At 45.9% G+C, this 26,088-nt stretch overlaps 1 protein-coding gene across 1 annotated transcript in view; it reads left to right on the top strand.

Moving 5' to 3' along the window:
* Positions 1-1,411: 1,411 nt before the first annotated feature.
* The window catches only part of MCU (mitochondrial calcium uniporter), an 86,138-nt gene continuing 61,461 nt past the window's right edge, over positions 1,412-26,088 (top strand). Inside the window, exon 1 of the mRNA XM_058028839.1 lies at positions 1,412-1,540. Coding sequence (XP_057884822.1) covers positions 1,412-1,540 — 129 coding nt within the window. The remainder of the gene's footprint in view (positions 1,541-26,088) is intronic.

Consider the following 26,088-nt stretch of genomic DNA (forward strand, 5'->3'; position numbering starts at 1 on the left):
GTTTTCAACGTGACAGGAGAGGGAAACACAGCAAGCAGGGAGCAAGCAAAGGCTCTGTCAGGTCTGAGCAATGAGCTGCTGCTGCAGTTTGTCTACTTGGTTTTCCAAGAAAATGCAAATAATAATTGAAATGCTAAATGTGGGAAGTTGGAAAGACAGTGGGCAAATCCTTCCAGAAGGACACAGTCGAGGCTTCTGCCTCTTTTCCCAACCAACAAAGAGAAAGAAGGGAAAGCTCATCTCTGCAGGAAAAATCCAGCCAGAAATGAGGACTGAGGTGGAGCATTTCTCAGGGACAGACTCCAAAATGACATTGCTTGGGGGAAAGCTTAGAACAACCCATCAGGCAGCTCTGGAGGGAGGTGGGGATGGAAAAAGGAGTGTTGTGATGGTGTGGGTGATGCTGAAGCACATCTGTGTCATCCCATGACTTGGTCGTGCTCCTCTCTGTATTTTTAGAAACACAGAGGGATAAATAACAGGAATTCAGAAGGAGCTGCCATCGGTGCTGTAGTAACTCCCAAGGCCAGAGAAAAAAGTCTTTTCTAAGTAAAGTAATCCAGGTACATCACCTTCCAAGAGAAAGCTGAGCACAGATTGCTTATTTGGCCCAGGTGCTGCAAGGTCTGTGCTGGCAGCCCGGCCCACCATGTCTGCAATACAATATAATATATATATATATGTATGTATGTATATATGTACACACACATCTATATTCATACACACACACACACATATATATATATCCAGATATTTTTTATCACATACTTTTCTTACCCTTCACCGAAACTGCTGTTGGCTGGGGTGCCAGTCTGACCCAGTACCCCAAATCCCTGTGCCACCCCTACACTGTATCCCTTGTGGTATCTTTGCTGCACCCCATCTTCCTGCAGCCTCTCCCCTGTGATCTCTGCTTCCGGGGAGCTCCCCATCTCTCGGCAATCCCTCCCTAGTCCATCCCACCTCCCGGCACCCCTTTCCCGACGCATCCCACCTCCCTGCACCCCTTTCCCGGTGCTCCCCACATTCCCGTATCCCGTCCCTGGCTGTTCCCCCTTAGGGTTCCCCCCGCGCCCCCTCTTCCCACTCCAAGCCCCGCCCATCACTGACCCCGCCCCTCCCGACCACGCCCACAACAGGCCCCGCCCCCCACGGCACCCCCGCCGAGGAGTTTCCCTGCCCTCGGGCCCGCGCGCAGCCCCGCCCACCGGCCAATCGCCTCTCCGGGCCGCCCACCCGCTCGGCGCCGATTGGCTGAGCCAGCCCCGGGGCCGGCCGGAGGGGCGCAGCGATTGGCCAGCGGCGCCGGCTGGCCCCGCCCCGCCGCTCCCCGCCCCGCCCGGGCGGCAGCAGCACCGTCGCCGCCGCCGCCACCGCCGCCGCAGCAGCGTGGGGCGGCTCCAGCGGCGCGATGGCGGCCACGGCGGGCAGAGCGCTGCCGCTCCTCCTCTGCGGCCGCCGCCCCGCTGCGCTCACCGCCGCCGCCGGCCGCTTCCCGGCGCTGGGCCGGCGCCGCCAGCAGCAGCAGCGACACCGGACGGTGAGTGAGGCGGCAGCCTGTGCCCTTCAGAAGGCGGGCGCGGTGCCGGCGGGCGGCGCGGGGGCCCCGGCTCCGCGGCTGCTCCACGGCGGTTTCGTGGCGCTTCCCGGCTCCGCCAGCTGCGCGTTTATTCTTAGCACCGTCACCGGGTGAAACTTGAGCGCGGCGGCGGGCGGCGGCAGCGGAGCTCTCCCGGTGGCGCTCCGGCAGCGGCAGCTCCTGGCCCGCCGGCGCCGCTCCGGGAGCGGGCGGTGCTGCCGGCGCTGCCCGGCGTTCCGGGGCCGCGCTCCCGGGGCGGGGGTCGCGGGGAGCCGCCGCCAGGTGGCGCTGGGGGCCGCCGGGCGGGGAGGGGGCGCGGGGCCCCGCCGGGAGCGGGAGCGGCGGCACCGGCACCGAGCGGGCAGCGCAGCGCCTCTGCCCCGGCTCTGCCGCCTCCTTCTCTTCCCGCCTCCCTCAAGGTCAGCCCAGGCAGAGGCGCTCGGTGCGGAGGGACCGGGGCAAAGCCAGCCGGGCTCTGTGCGCTCCCGTTTCCTCGGGGATTTGCCAGGAAAAGAGGGACTGGCAGCGCACGGCTTTGCTGGGTGTCTCAGGGCGGAAAAAAGCTGTAAAGGCAGCAGGTTGCGTCTTGGAGCTCGAAAGATTTGCTAAAAATACCGGGAGGGTTTTTTTCCCTCTTTTTTCTTTTTAAACTGAGGGAACAGTGTGTAACCGTGGGTTATCCTTCTGGCTTTTGCCACAACGTGTTTTAGTGCTGCCTCCAAAGGAGCTTCTGTCGGGGGGTGCACCTGTCGCTCCCTTGTTGTGCTCCGAACAAGCAACCACGGAACTCCGGGGAGGCACCAAAATCCCGGATTAAAGCAGTGGATCCATGGCTGTGCTCCCTGCGGTGCTGTTTGAGGAGGTGTTCATGCCGGGTCCCCCCGGGTGCCGCTCGTTCCCCCGCCGCTGCCGGTGTGTTCTGGCATCACGGGATGCCGGAGGTTCCGTGCGGATCCGGTGTCTCCATCCCGGCGGTCCCGCTCCTTCCCACGTGTGAGCTGCGGCTTGTGGGTTCATCCCGGCACCTGCTCAGGTGTGGAATGGCCTTTCCAGCGCTCCTAATTAATGTATGAGCTGTCTCCTTCAGCGGTGTGGCTCTGGCAAATAATTTGTGTTTGTCTAAATTTAAATTGACCTTTGTGATTGATCTAGCGGAGACTCGGATTCGGGCTTGGTTTCACTCCTTGGGCTAAGTGGAGCTGTAAATGTGTGAGAAAATGATATAAAAAAAAAAAAAGCATTAAAAGGCCGTGAATCTGCTGTGCTTGTCCAGGATACTGAGTGGACGTGACTGAGGTGTGGGCATGTTAAAATCCCACTGTCAGAGCTGTCTCCTGCAGGAGCCTGGGGAAGGAGGAAGAGGATTTAGCTCCTGTCCTGGGGACTGATGATTAGAGAGCCCTCCTGGCTTTACTTGGGCTGTGCTGTTTGATTCTTGGCAGCCTGGCTGTGGTGTTGCAGTCATTGGTTTTTGGGGTTCTTTCAGCAGGTTGGTTGGGTTGAATCCCTGAGACCCAAGAGATGGGGATCCAGGATCCTGGCAGATCCCTCTGGCAGCATCTGTGCTGTGCCTGTTTATCCCCTCACAGCAGAGATGAGTTCTCCTTTCCCTCACACTGTGCTTGAGAAACTCTGCAGAGCACTGGGAGAGAGCAGCTGAATCCTGGAATAAGTGATCTGCAAGGAGAAATTAAAGGACTGGAGCTAAGTGGAGCAGTAAATGTGTGAGAAAATTATTTAAAAAACCCATTAAAAATCCTTGAATATCTTGTGTTTGCCCAGGATACTGAGTGGACGTGACTGAGGTGTGGGCATGTTAAAATCCCACTGTCAGAGCTGTCTCCTGCAGAAGCCTGGGGAAGGAGGAAGAGGATTTTGCTCCTGTTCAGGGGACTGATAATTAGAGAGCCCTCCTGCCTTTAGCTGGGCTCTGTTTGATTCTTGGCAGCCTGGCTGTGGTGCTGCAGTCATTGGTTTTTGGGGTTCTTTCAGCAGGTTGGTTGGGTTGAATCCCTGAGACCCAAGAAATGGGAATCCAGGATCCTGGCAGATCCCTCTGGCAGCATCTGTGCTGTGCCTGTTTATCCCCTCACAGCAGAGATGAGTTCTCCTTTCCCTCACACTGCACTTGGGAAACTCTGCAGAGCAGCTGAATCCTGGAATAAGTGATCTGCAAGGAGAAATTAAAGGAACTGGAGCTTTCATAATAAAGAGGAAATTGAAAGGAAGTGTTGCTGCAAAGGGGAAGCAGAAAACCAGACAGATCCTTGTCAAGTGGGGGAAGGAATGGGCTCACAGTGTGAGCAGAGGGGTTTGGGTAGGTGCTGGCAGACTTTACTGACAGTAAGAGCAGTGGAATGCTGAATTATTTCCTGGGAAAGCTGTTCAGTCTTTGCTATCAGAGGTGGTTAGGACAGGTTAGGCTCACATCAATCAGTGATGGCTGATGAGGAATTGATCCCTCTCTGTCGTGGGGCTGGGATGTACAAGCTTCCTGACACCACAGATTAAATTAGGAAAGATGTAGGAAGAGTTTGTATAATATGGGTGTAATTAATAGAGTGGTTACATCAGGTGTTTCTGTGCAGTGTTGTTTTTAGTACCATCAATTCTACTTGGGTACTTCTCAGGATGGCTGGTTTCTCACAGGGCTGATAAATTAAATGGGCTTTCTTTGAGACAGGGTGGAAATGCTAAATGGCCTTATGGATGAGTTCTTTCAAAAGCAATATAAATATTGCTGGAAGAAACTGCACCAGCAGACCAGGTTACTGTGAGAGGACAGAGCTGTAAAATAAACAAAAAAAACTTCTCCAGATGGGTGAAGTACAGAGGAGGAGGTTTTGATACCACCAAATGGAGAGAGGGTGAGGAGGTGAACAAATCCTTGGATTATGAGGGCACAGTTGGGAGTACATCAGTGCTGGGCGACACAGGGTTTGAGGGAAGCATTCACAGCCTGCTGGAGAGTTGTGGAACCTGGGGCACCTGGGAGAGCTCAGTGGGCTCAGCATGGAGATGTTCCCACAGGAACAATCCCATAGAGAGAGGACCACGAGTCTGTCCTGAGCAGCATCACAAGGGGTGAGAGACCTGGGGAGGGGATGCAAGAAACTTGAATTAGAAGTTTGTTCATCGATCTTGGAGTGGGGATGAGCAAGAAGAAGGAAGTTTTTACTGATATTTGTAGGTTTCCCCTGTGAATGGGGTGGTGGTGTGCATTGCAGGGTGAGGAGGCCTGACCATGGAGCAGGTGGGGCTTGGGATCCACAGCGTTGGGAGGGTGTGACAGAGCTGAATAAATGAACCTGGAGCAGAAATGTCAGAGGCTGCATCTCTTCCCAGTGTCCCTGTTTGGCTGCACACACGTGAGGGTGGAGGAAGCAGAGTTCCCAAATGTGTCTGCAGTGGAGAAGGTGCTGGGGTTGTGATGTGTGGGAGGCCACACGTCCTGTTGGACAGCTTGGAGAGAGAATTAAAGTGGAGCTTTTCCTCAAAGGAGACTTCCTAATGGAACAAGGGAAGGCCTTTCCTGTCTCCTGCTTGTCTGAGGTGGAAGTTGAGGGTCAGCTTCCCAGGGGCTGGGAAGCAAGCCTGGAAAAGCCTCACAAGGAAGCAAGCTGTAGATGGTTTGCAGTGATGTGGAGGTGGACAAAATACTTAAATGAAACACTCCTGCTGCCGTGTGTTGAACACCTAATCCTTGTGGTTTTCTTCCTGCAGAGATTAGAGGCTCCTGTTCCTGCATTTCCTGGTGCCTGTAGCCAGGGCTTGGGTTATGCTGGGTTGGAATGTAATCAGCTGGTGCAGAAATACCCACAGAAAATCAAGGGCTTGGCCGTGTGTGGCATTCCTGTGGTGGTTCATTCTAGCAGCTCTGGGCAAATCAGGAATATTGACTCCTGGTGCCTTCTTCTAAACCCAGGAAGAAAAAACTGAACCCATCTGAGCTGCAGCCAGATTTTGAGTAGGTATTGGGCACCCTGCAGGTTTGTCTTTCTGCTCCTGATGAGAACCAGGGTTGTGCTGAACCATCCTCCAAGCCAGGTAGGATTTTTGGTGGCCCAGGTTTGAGGATGTAGTGGAGACTGTATCCTGCAGAGACTTTGCTCTGTGCCAAGGAGAGATGGGCTAAGCCTCAGGAGGAGGATGCAGGGCACATCCTGCTGCAGCTGTCCTTTATCCACCACAGATACAATGTGTATTTAGTGAGGTTTTCCCTCTGCAGCACTGACTTCCAGAGAAGCTATAGCTTACTAGTGTGGTCACAATTTCCTGTGGGACCACCTCAAGCCCTGAAGGTAAGACAGGAGGAGGTTTTGCTTCTTTTTGCCAGGGTCAGAGTTAAATGTGTGAGATGGTATTTCTTGCTGGGACTCAGATGTTTGTTAGTTCTTATCTCAGTTACAGTCTCACAAACCCTGAGTTTTACAACACTTCCCTCTAACAAACTAAAAATGGAGCTCCATCTCTCTCTGGAAGGCCTTTTAAGGATAAACTGTCCAATTAAGAAGTGGCACCTGAATTATTTTCACTTTTAACCCAATAACCAACCACCCATGGCCTGCAATATGGAGTTTTTTATCAAATTACACAAAACCACCCAAACCCATGGAGAAGAGGGTGAAGAAGAGGGACCAGCCTCTGCCCCAAAACCTTTGTCTTGTTTCTATATATTACTACATTCTAAAACCGTAAACTCTGAGTTTCCCACCATGTGATGTCACACAGGTCTATTCAAACCCCACACCAACAATCCCAGATTATGGCAAGAATTGAATCCCACCATTCATTCAGATAGAATTGAATTCTATTATTCAGTTTTGGAATCCATCTCCACAGCCTCAGGTCAATCCTGTGTTTTCTTGAGGCTCAGTGCCTGCCAGCACAGAAAGTCAGAAATTCTCAGCACCCAGGGTTCCAGCACCTCCCTGTCACCACAGTTGCAGTTCATTGTCCCCCTGCTGCCCAGCCCCTGGAGGAAACTGCCAGGTGAAGCTCAGGCAGTGGCACTGGGTGGCTGCAGGGATGGTGGCACTTGGAACACTCTGGGATGTGTTTTTGCTGAGGATGGAAGCTGGCAGACTTGTTTAATTAACTGTACTGCTGTTTTCCTGAGCTGGCATACTGCTGATTGTGATTTTCCAAGGAATGATTAAAAACCTGTGCGAAAAGGGATGACCAGCAAATATTTTTGGATGTATGAAAGTGGCTAAAATCAGAGAACACACTTTCAGGGCTCTCTCTGTGTGAGGGAGGAGCACAATACACGGACTAAATATTGGTTTGGGGTTTTTTGACAGTTATATGGTAGTGTTACCATTTTTTATTTAGTATTTATCACATGGGAATAATAAAGACTGAATTTAGGGGAAGGAAGTTACAGTCATGATCAAGTTGATGCTGTCACTAATATAAAAATTTCAGGGCAGTTCTCTTTCCACAAGGGAAATGTTTCTCAGCTGTGCTCAGACAAGAGGGGTGTAGCTCTCCTGACCAGAGCCAGGTCTTAGAAAGAGAAGAAAAAAAAAGTTGCTCTCTCTCTAAAGCTCTTTTAAGATTCATCTGAAAGAGGAAACTTTCTGTGAGGTAAGGCTCCACCCAGTCTGAAGGGTGCAACATAACTTTTATGACTTAATTTCTGATTTGTGCTATGAGTCACCAGTTTGCCATTCTATAAAATAGCATTGAGCTGACTCAAATGTGCAATTTAAATTATTCTCCTGATTGGATGTCTGTGGAAATGTAGAGATTGTTTTAGATTTGGGTGGCTTGTTTTTTTAAAAAAGTAATTATTCATTTATTGCAGTGTCAGTTGGTGGTCAGCCACTCTTCCTAAAATCCCAACTGCTGCTTTCTGCTGCTGTGGCTTCTGGCAGCATGAGGAACTGTACTAAAAAATGTGAAATTTGTTGAAGCTAGATGAAGCTGTGTTCCCTGTGCTCACCATGGGGGCATACTTCTTATTTCTGAAGCGCTCTTGAGACCACCTGTGCTATTGCTGGTGGGGATTTCATCACATTTTCACTTTCCCAGTGCAAACTACAGCAATCAGGCTTTAAGGGCTGTTTTGTCCTTGAGTATTTAATGCTGAAAATGAAATGACCTGTGCTTCTGCTGTTGAAGATTCTGCAGAGGGTTTTCTCCCTGTTATTAAGGTCTCAATTGGTCATCAAAATGAGATATCATCTTAATGAAGATGAAAATATGCTGCACTTGAGTGGGATGTGGAATTGGTTTCCAGCAGGACGAGCCTGTGGGGTATGGCTTTTGCCTCATGTCAAACACAGAGCATGTCCACTCTCTTTTTCTGCATTCTTGGCAGCTCTTTAGGAATTAGGAAATGCAGAGCTCATTTCAGCAATTTGCTCTTGTTGGCTTCCCCAGGAGGAAAGGACTGCCGTGCAATGTGGAAACTTAATCTCTGACACGCCCTGTTGGAATAATTAAAACTCCAATTGCACTCAGATATAGATATGTAACTTATGATCTACAAGGGAGCAGCCACCACAAAAACATAAAACCAACTCTGGGTGATTGTCAGTCTTGTCTCAAACCCTTGTTTTCTTCTGCCCCAGCTGACTCCTGGCGGTGCTGAGCTCTTTTGGGTTTGCAGCTGAAACCTGCAGAAGGAGCAGCAAAAGGATGTTTGCTGGCCAGGGTGCAGATTGTGAGATGGAATCAGAGTAGGAAGGAAATTCGTTCTGACAGATTGTTGTAAGAGGAAATAGTTATTCATTCCACTTCAACCATTCTTTAAAAATACATCCTCATCATTTAGCCTCGTCATTTTTCTTAGATGTTTGGACTTAAATGAGAATGAGTTTTCTGCCTGGCAAAGCAACTCCAAAAATGACAATTTTAAATACTACTCTGACAAATGAAGATATTAAGAGAAAATGGGCTACCCAAGATAGCACAAGAGTGATGTGGGATTTTTTTTTTTTTTTCAACTTGTGTGTTAAAAAGAAGTATCTGGGGTCTGGATGATGGTTTTCCTATACAAATTTTCCTGCATGGATTCTGTTCTGTCATTATTCATGCTTGCCTCTGAGAATAATTTGAGATCCCACGTCCCGCTCGTGTTTTCTGCTTCCAGACAAAACTCACACACTGTGACTGTGCAGTGCAGCAGCAACCTTTTAATAGTCATTTAAATTAATTGGAAGCCTGTCCCAAACATCACAGAGATTCCTGGCAGGGGGAGATGGGAGGGAAAGCTGGCAGCAAAAGTTATTTTCTCCCCGAAATAACAGTGAGCTGCAAAACTGCAGAGATTTCCCAGGGGGAGGAAAATGTGATTCCTTTTTTGGAATGAAAATGCCCTGGTTCGTCATGTGACTTGGGAAATCCTCTCGGCTTCCTGCAGAGGGGAAAGGGTGAGTTGAAGGTTTGGTTGGATGTTTGTGATGCATGAGGGCTCCCCTGGGAGCCTCCTGCTTGCTGCAAGGCTATTCCTGTTATCAGGGACTCGTTCCCGAGGCAGTGACAACAGAAATTTCATTGTCTAAATATTGAGTGGATGGGATAATTGCACTCCTCGGCGCTGTGTGGTTTCTGCCGAGTTTGAGGGTGTTGTGGTGAAGTGGAGAGTGGGATCCTTCCCTTGGAATTTGGTGTAAGGGATTCAAGGAACCAAACCCAGTGTCTCTGTAAGGAGCTGTTTGATGAGCAGTGTGTATTGCTAGGAGTGAAACCAGCTCCAGACACTCCCTGCTGCACAAAGGGAATGGATTAAAAAGTGTTCCCTGCTCAGGATGAGCTGTCCCTGTGCTTCAAGAGCTGCCTGGAAACCTCTGGGGCTGCTTTGGCTCGGGCTGTGGCCAGTGCCTGCCTCACACAGGGGCACTGGGGGTGGTTTGGAGCCTGGAAACCCCTGGATTCACACTGCAGGTGCTGAGACATCCGTCCCTCCTTGCTGGGCTGGGGATGTGAGGCTGATTGATAAGGAACACAAACTGATGGGCCAAAACACAGCTCTGGCCTGGGGCCAGAACACCACGGCCACAGAGTTGAAGAGCGCTAAGATGGGCTTTATTTTAGGGATAATTTTGTCCAAAGACAAAGACTGTGACTCAGATTCACACATGTTCTCGTGGAAAACAAATCATGGTTTCGAGCTCGTGTGTGTGGGAGCGAGCATTTCCATATTTCCTCTTGGCATTTAGTGCTCCAGAGACTCATTTCAAACAAATAGTTTCACAAAGTACCTCATTACTGAGCAGGGCAGGATGTGACACCACACAGATATGGGGTTTTGTGCTGGCAAGGAAGTCGGGATTTTGAGAACAGCATTGATACTACGAGAAACTGATATTATGTCAATTGAATACTTATTGGTATTATTATTATTGGTGTTGTTATTGATATTATTATTGGTATTATTGCTATTATTATCTATATTATCATTATTGGTATTATGTGAATTGAATACATTGATACTATGTGAAATTAATTGTTTTGTAAATCATTGTGTTTTGTGAGGGTCCCAGGACAAGGAAGAGATGAATTTGACTCCATATTCTTAGAAGGCTATTATATTATATTATATTATATTATATTATATTATATTATATTATTAAAACTATGCTAAACTATAGAGAAAAATACATCAGAAAGCTAGAAAAGAATAAATAATAAAACCCTGTGGCTCCTCAGAGAGTCACTCATAACTAGCTTTAATTAGTCATTAATTAAGAACAATTCATATGTTTGGATAAACAATCTCCAGACCACATTCCAGAGCAGCAAAACATGGAGAAGCTGAGGTTTCTCACCTTCCCAGGAGAAAAAATCTTGGCAAAGGGATTTTTCAAAAAAATATCATAGTAACCGTAAATAACATTTTTAACAGACGTTGGGGTGTTTTTTCACCTTTCCCCAAAGGTGGGCTGTTCCTGGTGGCTGTCCCTGCACACCATTCAGCTTTCCTGTGCTGCATTGTGTTTGTTCCCTTTGCAGGCAGTGGTTCCACTGGCATCCCCTGCAGGATGCCCTCCTCTCCCATGCAGGCACACTGGGAACACACAGCTCCACTCAGGGCTCTGCAGCTGGGGCAGGGACTCTGCTGGAGCTGCTGCTTCCATGACCTACTTCTTCATGGAATAAAAAACTGCTCCTGGTGGCTCACAAGAGAGATTTGGGCTTTTTTTTAAAAAAAATCAGGCTCCAGTTTGATGCAGTCATCCCCCTCGAGGTTGTTCCCTGAGTTATTCCAGTTTCAGTGGAAGGCAAGCACAGGAGCACCTGTGCCTAGAGCAGCGTGGCTTTGGGGGTTTGAAGCAAGCCCTGTGTGTTCCTGAATGTCACTGGGATATTTTATGAAAAATCCTTTCACCAGGATTTCTTCTCCTGGGAAGCTTCAGCTTCTCTCTGTTCTGCTGCTTTGGAATGTGATTTGGAGAATTGTTTACCCAGCATGTGAGTTTATTTTAATTTAATGACCAATCACATCCAGCTGTGTCGGACTCTTGAGTCTAACATGAATTTTTTACTATCGTTCTTTTCTAGCCTTCTAGCTGTAGCCTTTCTTTATAGCTTTAGTATAGAATAAAATAGAATAGAATGAAATAGAATATAAGAATAGAACAAAACAGAATAGATAATATAATATATATAATATATTTTATATATGAATAGATATAATATATAATATATATTATATATAATACAATATAATATATAATGCAGTATGATATGATATTGATATGATAATGATATAATGTAATGTAATACTATGCAATTTAATACTATACAATATAACATACTATGCAATATAATATAATATAATCTACAATATAATACAATATAATCAGCCTTCTGAGAACTTGGAGTCAATTCTCATCTCTCACCTCGTCCTTCGGGACCCACAACCCTGCAACACCTGAGGAGCTGTTTGTTGTTGAGGTCAGTCAGATGTCATTAATTTCTCCATTTCTCCGTTTGTACAGGGGTAGGTGTGTAACTGACTCATTCTCAACACTGTATCTCCTGTTTTTCCTCAATTTAGGACATTTAGCAACACTCAAAACTGAGCTGCTTTGATTAGCCTGACATTTTATGTAACAGAGGGCCCCAGAGAGGGCTGTTTGTTCTTGGAATTGCAATGTCAGAGCGCCACAGCAGGTTTCAGGGCAGCCTTTCCATAATTTGTGTGCATTTCTGCTCAGATGGAATCACAGGAATCCCCTCCCATTCCCTGGGTGTCCCTGCAGGGGTTTCATGGCACTGCCAGAGCTCTGCTTGCCTCCTGCAGCAGCTGAGGATGCTCCAGGCAGGTTCTGACTCACAAACACTTCCAGGCTTCCTTACAGCCTTGGGAGTGTGCAAAAACACAGCCTGAGAGCCGAGTTCCTGCCCTAGCCTTGCCATCCCACTGAGGACCTGGAGACCCCACTGGCTGGGTGTCAGGTCTGGGTTTTCTCAATTTCCTTGGCTAAAAAGTTAAACCTCCTTTCCATGAACACCCCCAAAACCCCTCCTCTGACTGTTTTCTGTTAATGTATTTTAATGTGCTCCAGCTCCGTTACTCTGCCTCCTCCAAGCTTTTCTAAACAAAAGTTATATATAAAAAAAAATAATAGTAAAGCTTGCAGCCTTCCATTGTCATGCTTTCCATTTTTATAATAGCAACTAGCATCCCAAGAGTTGTTTTTAGATTAGGCTCATTTAGTTCTCAAGCGTGTTTCCCTTTTTTTGCCATTTGTGAGCACAGGGTAGTTTAAAATGTGTATTATTTTGGCCATTATTTGCCTTGGAAAAAGCATTCTCTGGAACACTTTAATTCAGTTATTTAATAGCTGTAAATAACAGAGCTGCTGGAGAACAGCTTGGCTGACCAGTGGCAGTAATATCCATGAAACTTATTTAATCCTAAGTGATTAAACTTGAATTTTATGGGTTGTGTTTACAGCTGAGGTTCTCCAGCTCTGATTTCCTCTCTGTGCTGCTTGAACCTTAATATTAATTTTCAGTCCTGGTGATCCCTGACTTATGTGAGGCTTTCCCCATGGCCAGATCTACCTCAGTCTGGTTTCTGAAGAAATGTAGCAGTCAAAATAGAAGAAAATACTTTTTTTTTTGGTTGCTGCTGTTATTGTATCTTCCTCCTACTGCTCTGGTGTTTTGCTGAGTCCCCCAACTTCTGCTCTTGGCTGTTTGAGATGCATGAACAGCTCGTAAATAAACATGAGAGAAATCCATGCAACTTCTTAGCAGAGAAATCTTGATTTATTGCATATTACCTGAGTGCAAAACCCTTCCAGCTCTTGCTGTGAAAAATACCTGCCTATTTCCTTGTAGGTCTGAGGAGCATCACCCGGGTTAAAATGACATTGTGAGTATAATAACTTCATGTTTTTGCAATCAGTTAATGAAGTTCAGGTTGTGTGATACTCAGAATCAACTGGGTAATTTGGTGATCTGAGGGAATAAATCCCACAGACTCCCTGGGAAGGAGGTTATTTCCCAAAATTGAGGGAAAGGACAGCTGCAGACAGACAATCAAAAATAGTGGGGGTGGGAAGAAGGTAGATGAAAAATAAGATGCACTTGAGCTGTTGCCATCCATCACTATTACTGTAATAAGCACAGGAATTTGAAGGGGTATGAAAGCACTTGAGTGACTTCTCCTGTGCTCCTGATTTATATTCTGGGAATTTTGGTGCAAAGTTGCTGTTCTTGCTCATCCCTTGGTCTCTCTGATGCTGTTGCTGCAAGGTTACTTTCCCCTCCTTGTTTAGTTGTGTACCCATAATGATAAACACAGATTTTTTTCCCTGTGCCAAGGCTTTTACCTTGCAATAATTAATATTAATACATATATCAATTGTATTATGTCAGTAATTAATATTAATACATATATCAATTGGATTATGTATTATATATAATATATATATTAATATATATTGGATTATATTATACAATCCAGTAATAACTGGGGTTTTTCCACCTCATCCTTGCTGTGAGAACAAGACTGCCAAGTCATTTTGGGGATATTAATTGCACTTTTTCACAAGAGACTGAAGGAGCACAACCTTAATAAGAAGTCTTAACTTTGAACAGTTCTAATTGCTGTTTGCAGCTTTAATTGTGATGTGGCTTTTCCAGGTAGATGATCTGATAGGAGAAGAATAACCAGGCTCTGAGCAGACACTTCCTTCATTTCTGCCCACAGCTCTGGCCAGCCATTAATTTCCTTTTTCTCTCCACAGTAATTAGTGTGGAGCTATGAAGCTCAGAGGTTGAGCCCAGTAAATTAACCCTTGTGTCCAGGAGAGAGGATATGGGAGTGTTGGCCTCCTGTGAGAGTGCTTTTTGTAGAGCTGATGTTCTTGAAGTCTTTCCTTTATAGAAAAGCTTTTAAGTAATATTCAGGTAGGATTTAAGTAATAAAGTTGAATAAAATGTGTGCCCCTTTGCTGCTGAAGCTGCTTGTTTCTTGTTTTTCTTGGTAGGGCTAAGGACCAGTGGCCAGCAAGATTAATTTTATGGGATGTGCTGAATTAGCACTCCAGAGCCTCCAGTGATAAATACCTTTCTCCCTGTCCTCTCCCTTTTCTCCTGTCTCCCACCAAGTTCAGTTTCCAAGGCACAAACCCAGGCAGGATATGTGGAGGTGTAAAATCTCTGCTTCAGCCAGCATGAGCCATTAATCCCTCTCTGCATGGTTTTACATTTCTACAAATGAATTTTTTGATCAATAGTTAGCAAAAAAATTGTAGGAGAGTGCAAGTGAAATAGCAAAAATTAAACAACCGTGTTTGAGAGCACTGGTGGTTGAATCATCTCCTTCAGACCTTTGCCTGGTGATTATTTTTGGACCAAATTGTTGCTTCCACTCTTAATTCCTACACTCCCACTGAGAGGTTTGGGGGAACCTCAGGATTCTGGGGGCAGTTTTCACTCAGAACAGGTCACGACTGACTTTTAAAAGACAGCTTTGGAGAGAACTGATTTCCAGACAAACATCTTCTCTTTACTGTGCTTGTGTTAAGATTATCCTAGTTTAGAACAATAATCTGGCATTAGTGTCAGTGAGACAGTAATCTGGCAGAGTGCAGGTTTAAATGGATACTGCTGGCAAATCCCAGGCAGTGAACTGAGCAGAGCTTCAGCTCAAAACATTTCCAGTTTCTTGTAGTTTTCTACAATCTTTACGTTTTGCTGATTATTTCACAGTTGAGACAGTGAAAAATTACTTGTACCTTTTGAGTTTTAGGCCCACCATGAATTTTTTTTTACCCTCTCTTGATCTCCTCAATGTTTTTTTTTGTCAGAGCTGCTTCGCCAGGCACCCATCACAAACCTGAGAATCCCGGACCATGCACAACCCCACTGATGTTGCCGTTGTAGGATGCTGTGATTTACATGTTTGCTCTGGGGGATATTTGTTAATATTTGTTAATGTCTGGCTTGGGGGATGGCACAACCTGGTGTTTTCATGTCCCTCAGGGGTAAAATGTGCAGAGGAGCAGCTGGTGGCTCTGCAGGAGGGTCACAGGGCTTGGGATGCAGCAGCTCCAGGGTGGCTCCGTGGTCGCTGCTGCCAGGGGGGGCTCAGAGGAGGAGTTTCTGCAGTTCCTGTGCCAGCAGATGGTTTCCCATTGTGAATCCTTCCTTGCCTGGATGCAGGAGAGCTTTCCAGGAAAGGCTGAGGCGGCTGTGGGGATTCCCTCAGGTTTTTTGTGAGTAAATATTTAAATTTCTAAGAATGGCTGCCCTTTGAGTGGTGATTGTGAGTCCCTTCCAAAGCAAAGGGCTCTTTGGACCTCTTGGAGCACTTATGGCCTCTGACATTAAATTTGCCATTTGGAAACTCTTTGGGAGTGCAGAGCAGCTCCTGTTGCAATTGTGAGCTGTGAAGAAGGAGGTTTAGCTGCAGACAGATGGACACTGGGCTGGGTGGGAACTGGGTGTCCTAATGCAGCTTATGTGGCTTCCTGGGGGATAAGTAGGAATGGATTGTGATTTAATGCCACTCAGTGGGGAAAAAAAAAATAATTAGTGTTACATTTACTCTGTATAGATAGATAACATTTAATCTACAGCTGTGTTTTCAGAGCAGTTTTCCTTCAACTGATAATGCCAGCCATAAAAATTCCACTTCTGCAGCATGGCCATAAAAAATAATGACCTATTCCAGTGTGCTATTGCATTCCTGAGCTTTAGGAAGTGTCTGAGGGGTCAAACCTGCACTTGGGGCTGTGCTGTGGAGCAGCAGCATTAGAGCTTGATTTGTATGTGAGGGGTGGCTGCTGCTGCAGAAAAGGAGGCAATTTGTGAGTGCTTGAGGAAAGAGCAGGGAGCTTGAAGGGCAGAGCTTTTGTCCCTTCTGCTATTGTGTGCCTCTTCTCCCACTGCAGGATTGAACTGGGCACTTTCTCTGTGCACTGGCTAGAAAACATTTATCTACCAAGTTTTGATGTTTTAATCCACAAGTGTTAGGATGGAGATGAAGCCAATTAACAGCTTTGCTAATGTATCACAGAATCCCAGAATGGTCTGGGCTGGAAGGTGTTGGATTGAGCCCTTTTCTGACCCAGAGATGGGGCAACTGAGAGGTGATTTAAAAACTTTTACTCCATTTTCAGTCTCATGAGAAGGGTGAGACAATACAGATGCTATAATTCCCACCATCACAATCAGAAGCTGTTTCCTAATTCCATTATAACTGTTTCTTAGCCTGTCAGCTTTTGCTGTAAATGCCTTAAAGCCAACATCTAAAATTACCCCTCCTGGGTCCCACTACAGTGCATCTTTTATAGTCCTATTTCTCCAAAGTATCCAGTCTTTTGTACAAGCCATCATCTGAAACTTGTTTCTGGTTCCATTCTCTCTCCACAATGTCTGTCCTGTTCCATGGCATTTCTAATTCAGCATTTCTTATCTCAAAGTTTGCACACAGATGCACACACTGTGTGAGCCTTCTGTCAGGCTTTGAGAATTTTCTATAAATCCATTTCCCTCATTGGCCTTAAACCTATCCCCATTTATGGGCAGGATCCCACTGTCCCAGGCTGCTCCAATCCCATCCAGCCTGGCCTTGGGCACTGCCAGGGATCCAGGGGCAGCCACAGCTGCTCTGGGCACCTGTGCCAGGGTCTGCCCACCCTGCCAGGGAACAATTCCTAATTCCCAGTATCCCATCTAAACCTCTCTGTTGGTGTGAAGCCATTCCCCTTTGTCCTCTCACTCCATGCAGTTGTACAAAGTCACTCTCCCTTTTTTATAATCCCCTTTTAGCTGGAAGGAGCTCCAGCTTTCCCTGGAGCTTTTTCTTCTCCAGGCTGAACATCCCCAACTCTCCCAGCCTGTACCAGGGGACTTGTGTTTAAAAACAATTCCCAGTGAGGATTTTTGTGTCCCCTCAGCATCTTTGCTCAGTGCCCAGGTCAGAAGCAGCTGGGCAGTGGGTGCCAGCCCCTCCCTGGTGGGTGTGAAGGGATCATTCCCACTTGGAATGAGGGGCAGCTGCAGCAGGGCCCAGCTGAGGGTGGTGAGCAGAATAAAAAGGTGGGAGAGCCCCCCTCTCTCTGCTGGTGCTGCCTCAGTTCTCTGCCTTCCTCAGACTGGAGCCTATGGTCAGTGATGCCTCTTGTTTCTGCCTGCAGAGTTTTGGGGCTGCAGTTTGCTTTCCAAGGTACCCAGTGTGTTGTGTTGTAATTATCTGGCATTTCCAGTCTCCCCATCTTGGGCCACAGCTTGGGATGTGGGTTAGGAATTCTCAGCAACTGGGGGAGTAAACTTGTTGTAGGGAGAGAATTCACCACTTGCCACCAGGACAGACCTGGGGGAAGTGAGGTTTTTGCCTTCCAAGCCTTGTTTTCTTCTCCAGCCTTTCCCCACACCTCAAAGGTGTACCTAGCAAAGTTGAAAACTCCATCAGGAATGTTTTGGTGCCTCTTTTGTGCCTCTATTAGAGGCACAATATTATTCTAGATTATATTATTATTCTATATTATTATTTTATTATTATATATAATTATTATTCTATATTATTACTACTCTATATTACTCTATATTATTATTATTCTATATTACTTTATATTATTATATTACTCTGTATTATTCCATATTATTCTATGATTCCATATTATTCCATTATTCTTTTATATTGTATAATTCTGTATTAGCATTCCCGAGGTCTTTGAGTAATGGTGATTGCACTGCAGAGCAACAAAAACAAGACAGGCTATGTAGGAATTGGGATATGGATTAAGGAAAAATTTAAAAGAGAGACAAAGCAGTGGGTATGAGAAGGGAATGAATGATCAACTGGATCAATAGACTTTAAAAACAAGTGTATATTTTAGTTAGTTAAACATAACTTTCTTTATGCTTATACTTTAGTAGAAAGTCCATAAAAAAGTCTCAATTCAGGAGACAAACTGGGAAGGTTTACAACCAGCTTGGTTATGTGAGTACTTGGATCAGAATGAGCCTTTTATATTGGCAGGGTAAGGGACAAAGAAATGCTTTTTTAGGTATGCAGGTAGTTGGATAAAGTAAATAAAGGTGAAGGCACACAAATATTTGTCTGCTGCTTGGATTGGGTGTGATAGAGTGCTGGATATGGTGATAAAAATTACTCCTTTTTGTGTACAAAGTCAGTTTTTATTCTTGGTTTTCAAGCTAACAAAGAGGTCAGTATTAAAATGCTGCTGTTACTTTTTGAAGGAAATAATGTGGGCAGGATTATCTGGCTTTTCCTAGAGACAGAAGTCTAAACAATTCTCAATAGCAGATGTTTTGTGTAAGGCTTTCTTAAAAATGTCACATTGCTTTTCTCATGACAGAGTTTGACAAAAATTTACATTGTTTTAATCACCTGAGCAAGAACTGCTGAGGAGCCCTCCCTATGGTTGAAGGAGTAGCAAAGTTACCTGTTCAACAGCACTAAAATTGGTAAAAAACCAAGTTCTTTGCAAGTTAAATATGTGTGGATTTCTTGGAAGTTTCTGTGTAATGCCAGCAAAAATCCAGGGTTTAGTGCCTGAGTGACCCCTGGGACAGGGTGTTGCTGCAGGTGCACCTTGGGGATTTAATTAGATGTAATTAATGGAGACACTCCACGAGCTCGTTTTGAAGAGGGAATAGGTTTCCTTTTCCTCCTTTTGCCAGGCTGGGTGTGGGAGCTGTGTCTGAGCATGGATTCAGCTCCTGGGTGATTTTAGTGGCACTGGGGCCATGTGAGAGCTGGGGGGAATGAAAACTCCAACGAAATTCCCAGTCAGATGGTTCAAGGTTTAAAAGGCACTGGGATAACTCCAAGTACCAGTGGGTGCTACTGTGGTTTGACAAGTTACCATGGCTGAATTCTTAGCTGAAATTGCAGCCAGTTGGGACTTTCAGCTGGGGCTGATCGTCTTCTGATGGGCAAAGAGGTGGTGAACTGCTCACATCTGGTGGGTTAAAAGTGCTGTTCAGGGCTGGGTGCTGGTGATTTGCTTGGCAGTGTGTTGTATGAAACCCCTGTGGGTTTCTGCATTGGGAATTTCTAGATTGATGAATTAGATCATGTTGAAGGAAGTTAAGATATTTTGATTTATCCTTATCGTGGTTTAGTCAGTGTTCAGGCTGGAAGGAGGTCACATTTTACAAGTTTTCCTTATGGCTGTTAATCAGCAATAAACCGGAGCAGTTCTTGGGAATGACTGGGTGGGTTTTTGTTGGAGGGACTCTGTGCAGCTTGGCAGCTACCACCTTTGTGCAGGATTCAATGCCACCTCAGGTTGTTTAGGGCCTTGTAAATCTTTATTTGTCTTGAAGTGCCTGAGCTCTGGGGCTGGATACTTGTAATCCCAGGTAACTGAATTTTGGAGTTGGGCAGTACTGTTCTTTCCACACTTTAATTAAACTCCTGCCTGCCTAATGAGGTTGTTCACTGCTTCCCTCCCACCCCTGCCATGTAATTTGTTCTCTGCTGGCATCTTTCTCTTCCTCTCTTCCGTATTTTATCATCCTGATCTCCATTCTTTTGTCTACCAGCATGAAAATAAAAACCTGGAAGTCTTGGGCAGTAAAGATTTCACCTCTTGGAGAGGTTTTGAGAGGTGTTGAACATCACCATTGATTCAAGTTTCAGTGTCCTTGGCAAGGAACTTCTGGGCATTTTACATAACATGTAAAAGGAAATACCTGTTCTTAAAGCTCCATCAAAGGTGTGAGCTGGGAATGTGGTTGGAGAGTAACTTAAAAAATTGCACCTGAATCCAAAAGGGTTTTGACTACATTGGATGTATCCTCCTGTTAACTGGGAAGTGTGACTGAAAAATAATATGGAAGAAAATAGATGGGATTTGTTCAAAAAGCAGCATTAATCTGCATTTGTTTAAGGTTAGCAATGAGTGATGCATTTTTGAGTAGTAACAGAAAAGGCTGTATGAATTGCTATGGTTGAGATGGGAGTTTATAGGATTTTCATTATCTGCTGATAAGGGAAATTGTTGTGGCATTTCTGAATGAGGTCGATATGGAGACCAGCTCATTTCATCACAGGCCTCTGGCTTTCTGCATGAGGGATTTTAAGTGTGCAGGAAAATTCTTAAGTCTAATAATTCACATTCATTATGGAATTGTTTTTTAGAGCTCTGTCTTGCTGGGGAACTGGCTGGATGTTTGCCCAAGTGAAAGCTTTTATTTGAAGTGTTCCTTTTGTAGGCATTTAGGCAGATTCAGGGGAATTATCATCATAATTGTCCCTCTTCAGGCTGTAGCAGTGCCTTAGATGTCTGTTAAACTTCTGAGCACTGACAGCAGCTGATGGTCTGCTCCTCTGAAGGCTGTCAAAGCACCTCATTCTTCTTCCATTCAGGTAACCCCGTAGGAAAAAGCATTTGGGAGTTTTTCCTAGCAAGGAGTGTTTGAGCAGAAAATCATCCTGGGTTACAGCACCTGGATTTTACCAATCAAACCATTCACCTTCCTGTGTTTGAGCTGGCAGGTGATGGCACTCTGCAATGTTTTCAGTGGCAAATAATGTAATGGCATATAAATTCAGCTTTCTGAACTGACTCCTCCTTCCCCCTGTGCCTCCAGCCCAGCATGCAGAGTTGTGCTCTCCATGGTGAGACTGTTTTGTTGGAATATCTCACACGTCAGCCAGAGCCAGTTTGGCAAGATCTGTTCTTGGGGTGGGTTTGTCTTTCCTCTTTTGAAAATATTCAGTTTTCTGAAGGCTGAGCAGGTGGTAATGAGGGAGTTTTTATAGCTCCATGGCTTCTGCTGGAGGCTATAAACAGCAAGAGCAGGAGGATGGATTTACATTCATGGCTTTATTGGATGAGTGTTTGTAGAACCTCTGAGTACTATGACAATTAATCCTACCTGCACCCTCCTTTGCTGCTGGGCCATCCCTGGCTTGCTTTTCCAGGGGGTGTGCTGAGGTTTTTGCTGATACCCTGAAATTGTAGGCTGGGCCTGTATTTGTGTACCAGCTGTACATTTTGGATAACTGGCAGTCCTTTGCTCGGTTCTGTGCCATTGTGGCTGAGCAGAAAATCATTTTGCACCCAGTTCAGCCTGTGGAAACACAGAGCCTTCAGTGGGACAACTGACCTCTGTCTCCTCTCTAGCCAGTCCAGGGGTTAGGGCTGGAATTCATGGAGAAGCCTTCCATGGCTTGTCTGATCCTGTCTCAGACTGCAAGAAATTCTCTCAAGTGTCTCATGCAATTAATACTTTTGCCTTTTCTGAGGTGGATTTATTCCTATTGTGGGCTGCCCTGACTGAGAAGGGGCTTGGCTGATATTCTGTATCTGGGACAAGTTCTGTTCAGTGAAATTGTTCTGAATGATTAAAAAACCCCAAAACCTAAAAACCCCACCATGCATTAGAGACTCATCTCTTCTCTGCCTTGCTTTTGTGGTGGATTTTGGCAGTGGAGGGAATGTGAATGTGTGAGTTGGGTTAAAAGGAATTTGGTTCTTGTTTCCAAACTGCAGCTGCTGCCCTGGTGTCACACTGGGGTCTGACATTAGAGGCGCTCAGTGCTTTTCTTCCTCCTTGGTCTGTTTGGCACAAGTAACACAACATTTGTATTTTGAATGGGTAGTGCACAGTTTACAAACACGAGAGGGTTTCTTTCTTTGCTGTTATCTTTCCTTCCTGAGGTGTTTCAGGCTGGATAAGTGCAGATAAGGAATGTTGCCTTTTTCAGCTGTGGCTCAGTTTGGCTTTATTCAGGTCAAAGTGAGCACCTTGCTCAGTATGACAGACATGTAGCAGGCGAAAAAAAAAAACACTTTCAGCACAGACTGTATCAGAGCTGTTCAAAATGGAAGCAAAACTTGTGTGATTTTTCAGGTGATAAACACAGTTCACATGCTGATCTCTGTTTTTTTTAATGAATTCACTTAGTTCCTTTTGGCTCCCCCAAGTTCATTTCCTCCATAGGCTAAACCAGGGAGAACTTTACTCATATCTTCATAAGCTGAGAATCACTTTGGCTTTGGTGTGTGAACTGTGTTTATCACCTGACAAACCACACAATTTTAATGTTAAATGCACACATAAACCTGGCAGCAGGCTCTGGAGAACAGATTCCAGATTTCTAAAGCTGATTGAACCAAGCTCGCTGTTCCAGACTTGGATTCCAGTGCCCGATTTGTTTGCAGGTAAACATGCGGAGGAAGGTGATGGCAAATATTTGTGGCTGTGCACTTGTTAGGGCTGCACCAGTCAATTATTCCTTGGGATTATGAGGTCTGTAGATCTTTGCTGATGCTGGGCTGGGTGTTTATACCTGCAGGGCATTTTTTTTTTTTTTCTGCCTCTGGAAACATGTATAAATGTAGGTGTAATAGAAAGGGATTTCTCAGTAGTTTTTAAATGAAGATCAGGATCAGACGTTTATAATCCAAGTCTGTTGATAGCAGAGATCTCAGGTGAGCCTGGGCCTCTCCTTGGGGAAGGGATGGGAAGGGCAGGATGTGTCCAGCCTTAGCCCCTACAGCCCCAATCTCTTGCAAATTTACCAAAATCAGAGACTTTTATCAATGTGCAGAGAGATTTGTGTGTCTGTAAATAGTGTGAGGATGTTCAGACTTGTGTGGGTTGGTTTGGTTTTTTTCAGGTTGTTTTTCTCCTGGTGCTTCCCCTTGTGTCCTTTGAGCAGATAGTGGGGGACATTAGGTACTGATGATTTGAGAGGAGCTTTTTCATTGTTTTTGGTTTCCTTCTTTTGTTGGGGGTTCTATCAAGGCCTACCTAAGTAGTATCAGAGGGATTCCTGAAATACAAGACAGGATCTGAACTTACTTTCCTCATGTTCTGGGTGAAAATTTTGGTGCAATTTTATTAATACATGACTGTGATTTCTGGTTTTCAGTGCTGCTGTTCGTTTATTTCCCTACTATTGCCATAATCTTTGGGATAAATCCTACTTGCAGAAATGTTGTGATTTGGATGATTTTGTACAAAGCCCAGTTTGTAGGCTGGGACCAGTGCAGGGTGTGAGGCTGGCTCTGTTGCTCATGGCTGCAAAGCCAGATGAGGTTGCATGGGGGGTTGTATGTGGAATATAAGTTTGGCAGCTTCATGATTTATCAGGATTATTAAACTGAGGTTTCCCCACGCCTGGAAGTGTCCAAGGCCAGGCTGGATGGTGCTTGGAGGCACCCTGGGATCATCAAGCACCATGGCAGGGGATGGAATGAGATGAGCTTTAAGGTTTCCAACCCCACCATTCTGTGATTCCATCTGGGGGGGCTGGATGGTATTTAGAGCTTAGAAAGCCCATGGAGAGTCAGAGGGAGCCTTGCCATGAATGCCCCAGCTGCCTGGCCTGCTCAGCTCCTGCTCCTGCCTGGCTTATTGACCTGCTTGGTGTCCCCTGCACTGGTGACAGCTGTGCTGTGCCACACCTGGCTGAGTGTTACTCCCTTTTCAGGGCTCTGCAGTCCTTTGGCAGTGCTCAGAGCTCCCAGCAGACACACGTGGGTGCTTTGACAGTGCTTGTCACTGTTTTATTTGGGGCAAACATGGGTTGCTGATCTGAAAGTTCAGTTACCCACGTTTCATGTGCATCACTGGTGTGCCTGTTGTCCGTGTTGGCAGTGTGGCTCCAGCTGTAGACACCTGTGTGTCAGGTGTGCATAACACATGGGTTATAAAAGTTGGCTAAATTCCTGCTGGTTGTTTCCAAGGTGGGTTTAAACAAAAAAAAAATGAGAAAAGGTTTTGGAGAACTGCAGTCTGAAATATGTGTCAGCTGTTTGAATAAAGTCTGCCTTGTGTTGTGTGTGTGTGACTTGTACTCCACTGTGGGGATGCTTTGAGAAGGCTGCCCTAGAACAGAGGCCAGACAGAGCTAAAGAATAAAGCAGGGATTTATTAACAGGATCTCCTCCTGGGCAGCACAAGAGCCCAGCCAGGGCTGCACCCACGGTGAACCAAAATGGGCACAGAAATGGACACGGGGTCTCTCATGTTTAGAAGTGCTCCATTTGCATCTTGGAGTTAATTGTCCAGTTCCAGCTTTAGCCCATGCAGTCCCGTCCTGCTTTTCTCTCCTCATGCCATGTTGTTTGTGCTCTTGGGCTGAGATTTGGATCATTTGTCCTTGGTCCCCAGCTGGAGCAGGAATTGTTTTGTCTCCCTGCTCTGTGCAGAGAGCTCAGCATCCCCTCATGTGAAGCTCAGAATTACACTCTAAAACAGCACAGCATGTGAAAAATATAAAATCTTAAACCTGAGGCATGAGGAGGGTGATTCCTGCTGGGGTTACCAGGCTGTTGGACAGAGGAGCAGAGCTGTCAGGTTGGATGTTTCAGGAGGTGTCCTGAGGTAGCACAGGCTGTGCTGGTGCCCTGGGAGCTCTGCAGGACTTGTCAGAGCTCCCCACTGGCTGCAGCCCAGCTCAGGCCTAGCAGGATTTTGCAGTAGAGTTGTGTGGGAGAAGGTTTTTTTTTCTTTTTTCCTTTTTTTTTTTTTTCTTTGCAGCACCTTGGAAGTAGGAAAGCTATTTCAAACCCTTTGCTTTATGTGCTTTCCTAGAAATTCATGTGGACCAAGTGGAGGCAATGTTTGCCAGCTGCAGGGTGGTTTTTTTGCTTAGATGTGTGTATTTTACAGCTGCTCTGGGGTGAAGGGGGTGTGTTACTGTGATGGGGAAGCTGACTAGAGGAGGAACAGATGTGTGTGGCAATGAGGAGCTGTGCAGGGGTCGCACTGAGGCATTTTACATCAGTGGGAACAGATGGATGCAGCGCTGTGAGTAATGGAGCTGTCTCAGAGGCAGAGAAGTTGTTCTGACGTGGTGCTGCTGCCCGGTGCCCGAGCCACAGCTGCCTCCATCCCTCACTTCTGTTCCTGGGTTACTGACAGAGCAGGCTCTGGCTGCTTTTGTGCCTTTTGCTGCAGATCAGATCAGCTGCTCTCTGGGATCCTGAGGCAGCAATTCTGGTGCTTCTGTCCCTCCCTGTCCAGCCTCCCTGGAGGCAGCAGCTGTGAACAAAAACCAAAAGCCAATTGCAGTGGCTTCCAGACAGGAGGATCCTGTTGGATGAACCTGGTGGATCCCTGTTCCTTCCCTCCTTCCCTCTGCTGCTCCCAGGAACCCCCCAGGCTCAGTGGTCTCCAGGTTTGGGGGAGCAAGGGTTGCTTTTGGGCATTTTAAGGTTGCCATCTGTACAGATATTCTTCTAACAGGCAGAAAAGATTTGTCAGATTTTACTGCTGAGCACTGCTGGAGCTCTCCCATTCAAATTTGGTACCCAGGCAGGGAAGTTTATGCAGAACACCTATGTATTATAGATAATTTTTAAATGCTTAGCATCATTTTCACAGAAGAAAATCCTGTGGAGAATGGATTTCCTCTGTGAGTCCCTGTGGCTGTAATAATGATGTTACTTTTGGCAAAAATGACACAATTTAATCCTGCTTAATGCACAGTTCCTGATTTAACAGGTGACAAAGGAACTGTAAATCACATTTCTTATTTCAGTGAGATGGGGAATGTCCACACCTAACTGTTGACAAGTGAAATTAATTATGGCAGTCTTGCTCTGGAGTTTGGTGGAGCTTCATGTGGTATTGCACAAAAATATAATGGAAATCCAGAAGTTCTTCAGACAGTTCTGAACCCAGTTTTTTTGCTACCTCATTTTTCACTTGTGTTCAGAGCCTGTCAAAACATACATTGGGCTTTCCTTTTCCCTCAGTGTGCTTTCCAGAGCCCTGTGCTGGCTCCTGGAGTTACACCATGTCTGGCATGGAGCTCTGAGCGCTGAGGAGCACGGGGGATGCTTTTCCCTCCTGTTTCCCACCAGGGAAGGAAGCACAAGCTGCTACAGTGCACAACTCTACAGGTGCACTTTGGGGGTTTTCCTGGTGCCTGTGCTCATGTTTGCCAGCCAGCTTTCTCCCTGGGGGTTTGGGAAGCACAACTGGCAATAAATACAATGTATGCAATAAATACATTTATATATGTATAGTTAATAATACATTTATATAATGTACATTTATTGTATAGAAATAAATATATTTATTTCTATACAATAAATACAATG

The sequence above is a fragment of the Melospiza georgiana genome, chromosome 8 (assembly GCF_028018845.1).
Source record: "Melospiza georgiana isolate bMelGeo1 chromosome 8, bMelGeo1.pri, whole genome shotgun sequence".
In the NCBI taxonomy this organism is placed as follows: domain Eukaryota; kingdom Metazoa; phylum Chordata; class Aves; order Passeriformes; family Passerellidae; genus Melospiza; species Melospiza georgiana.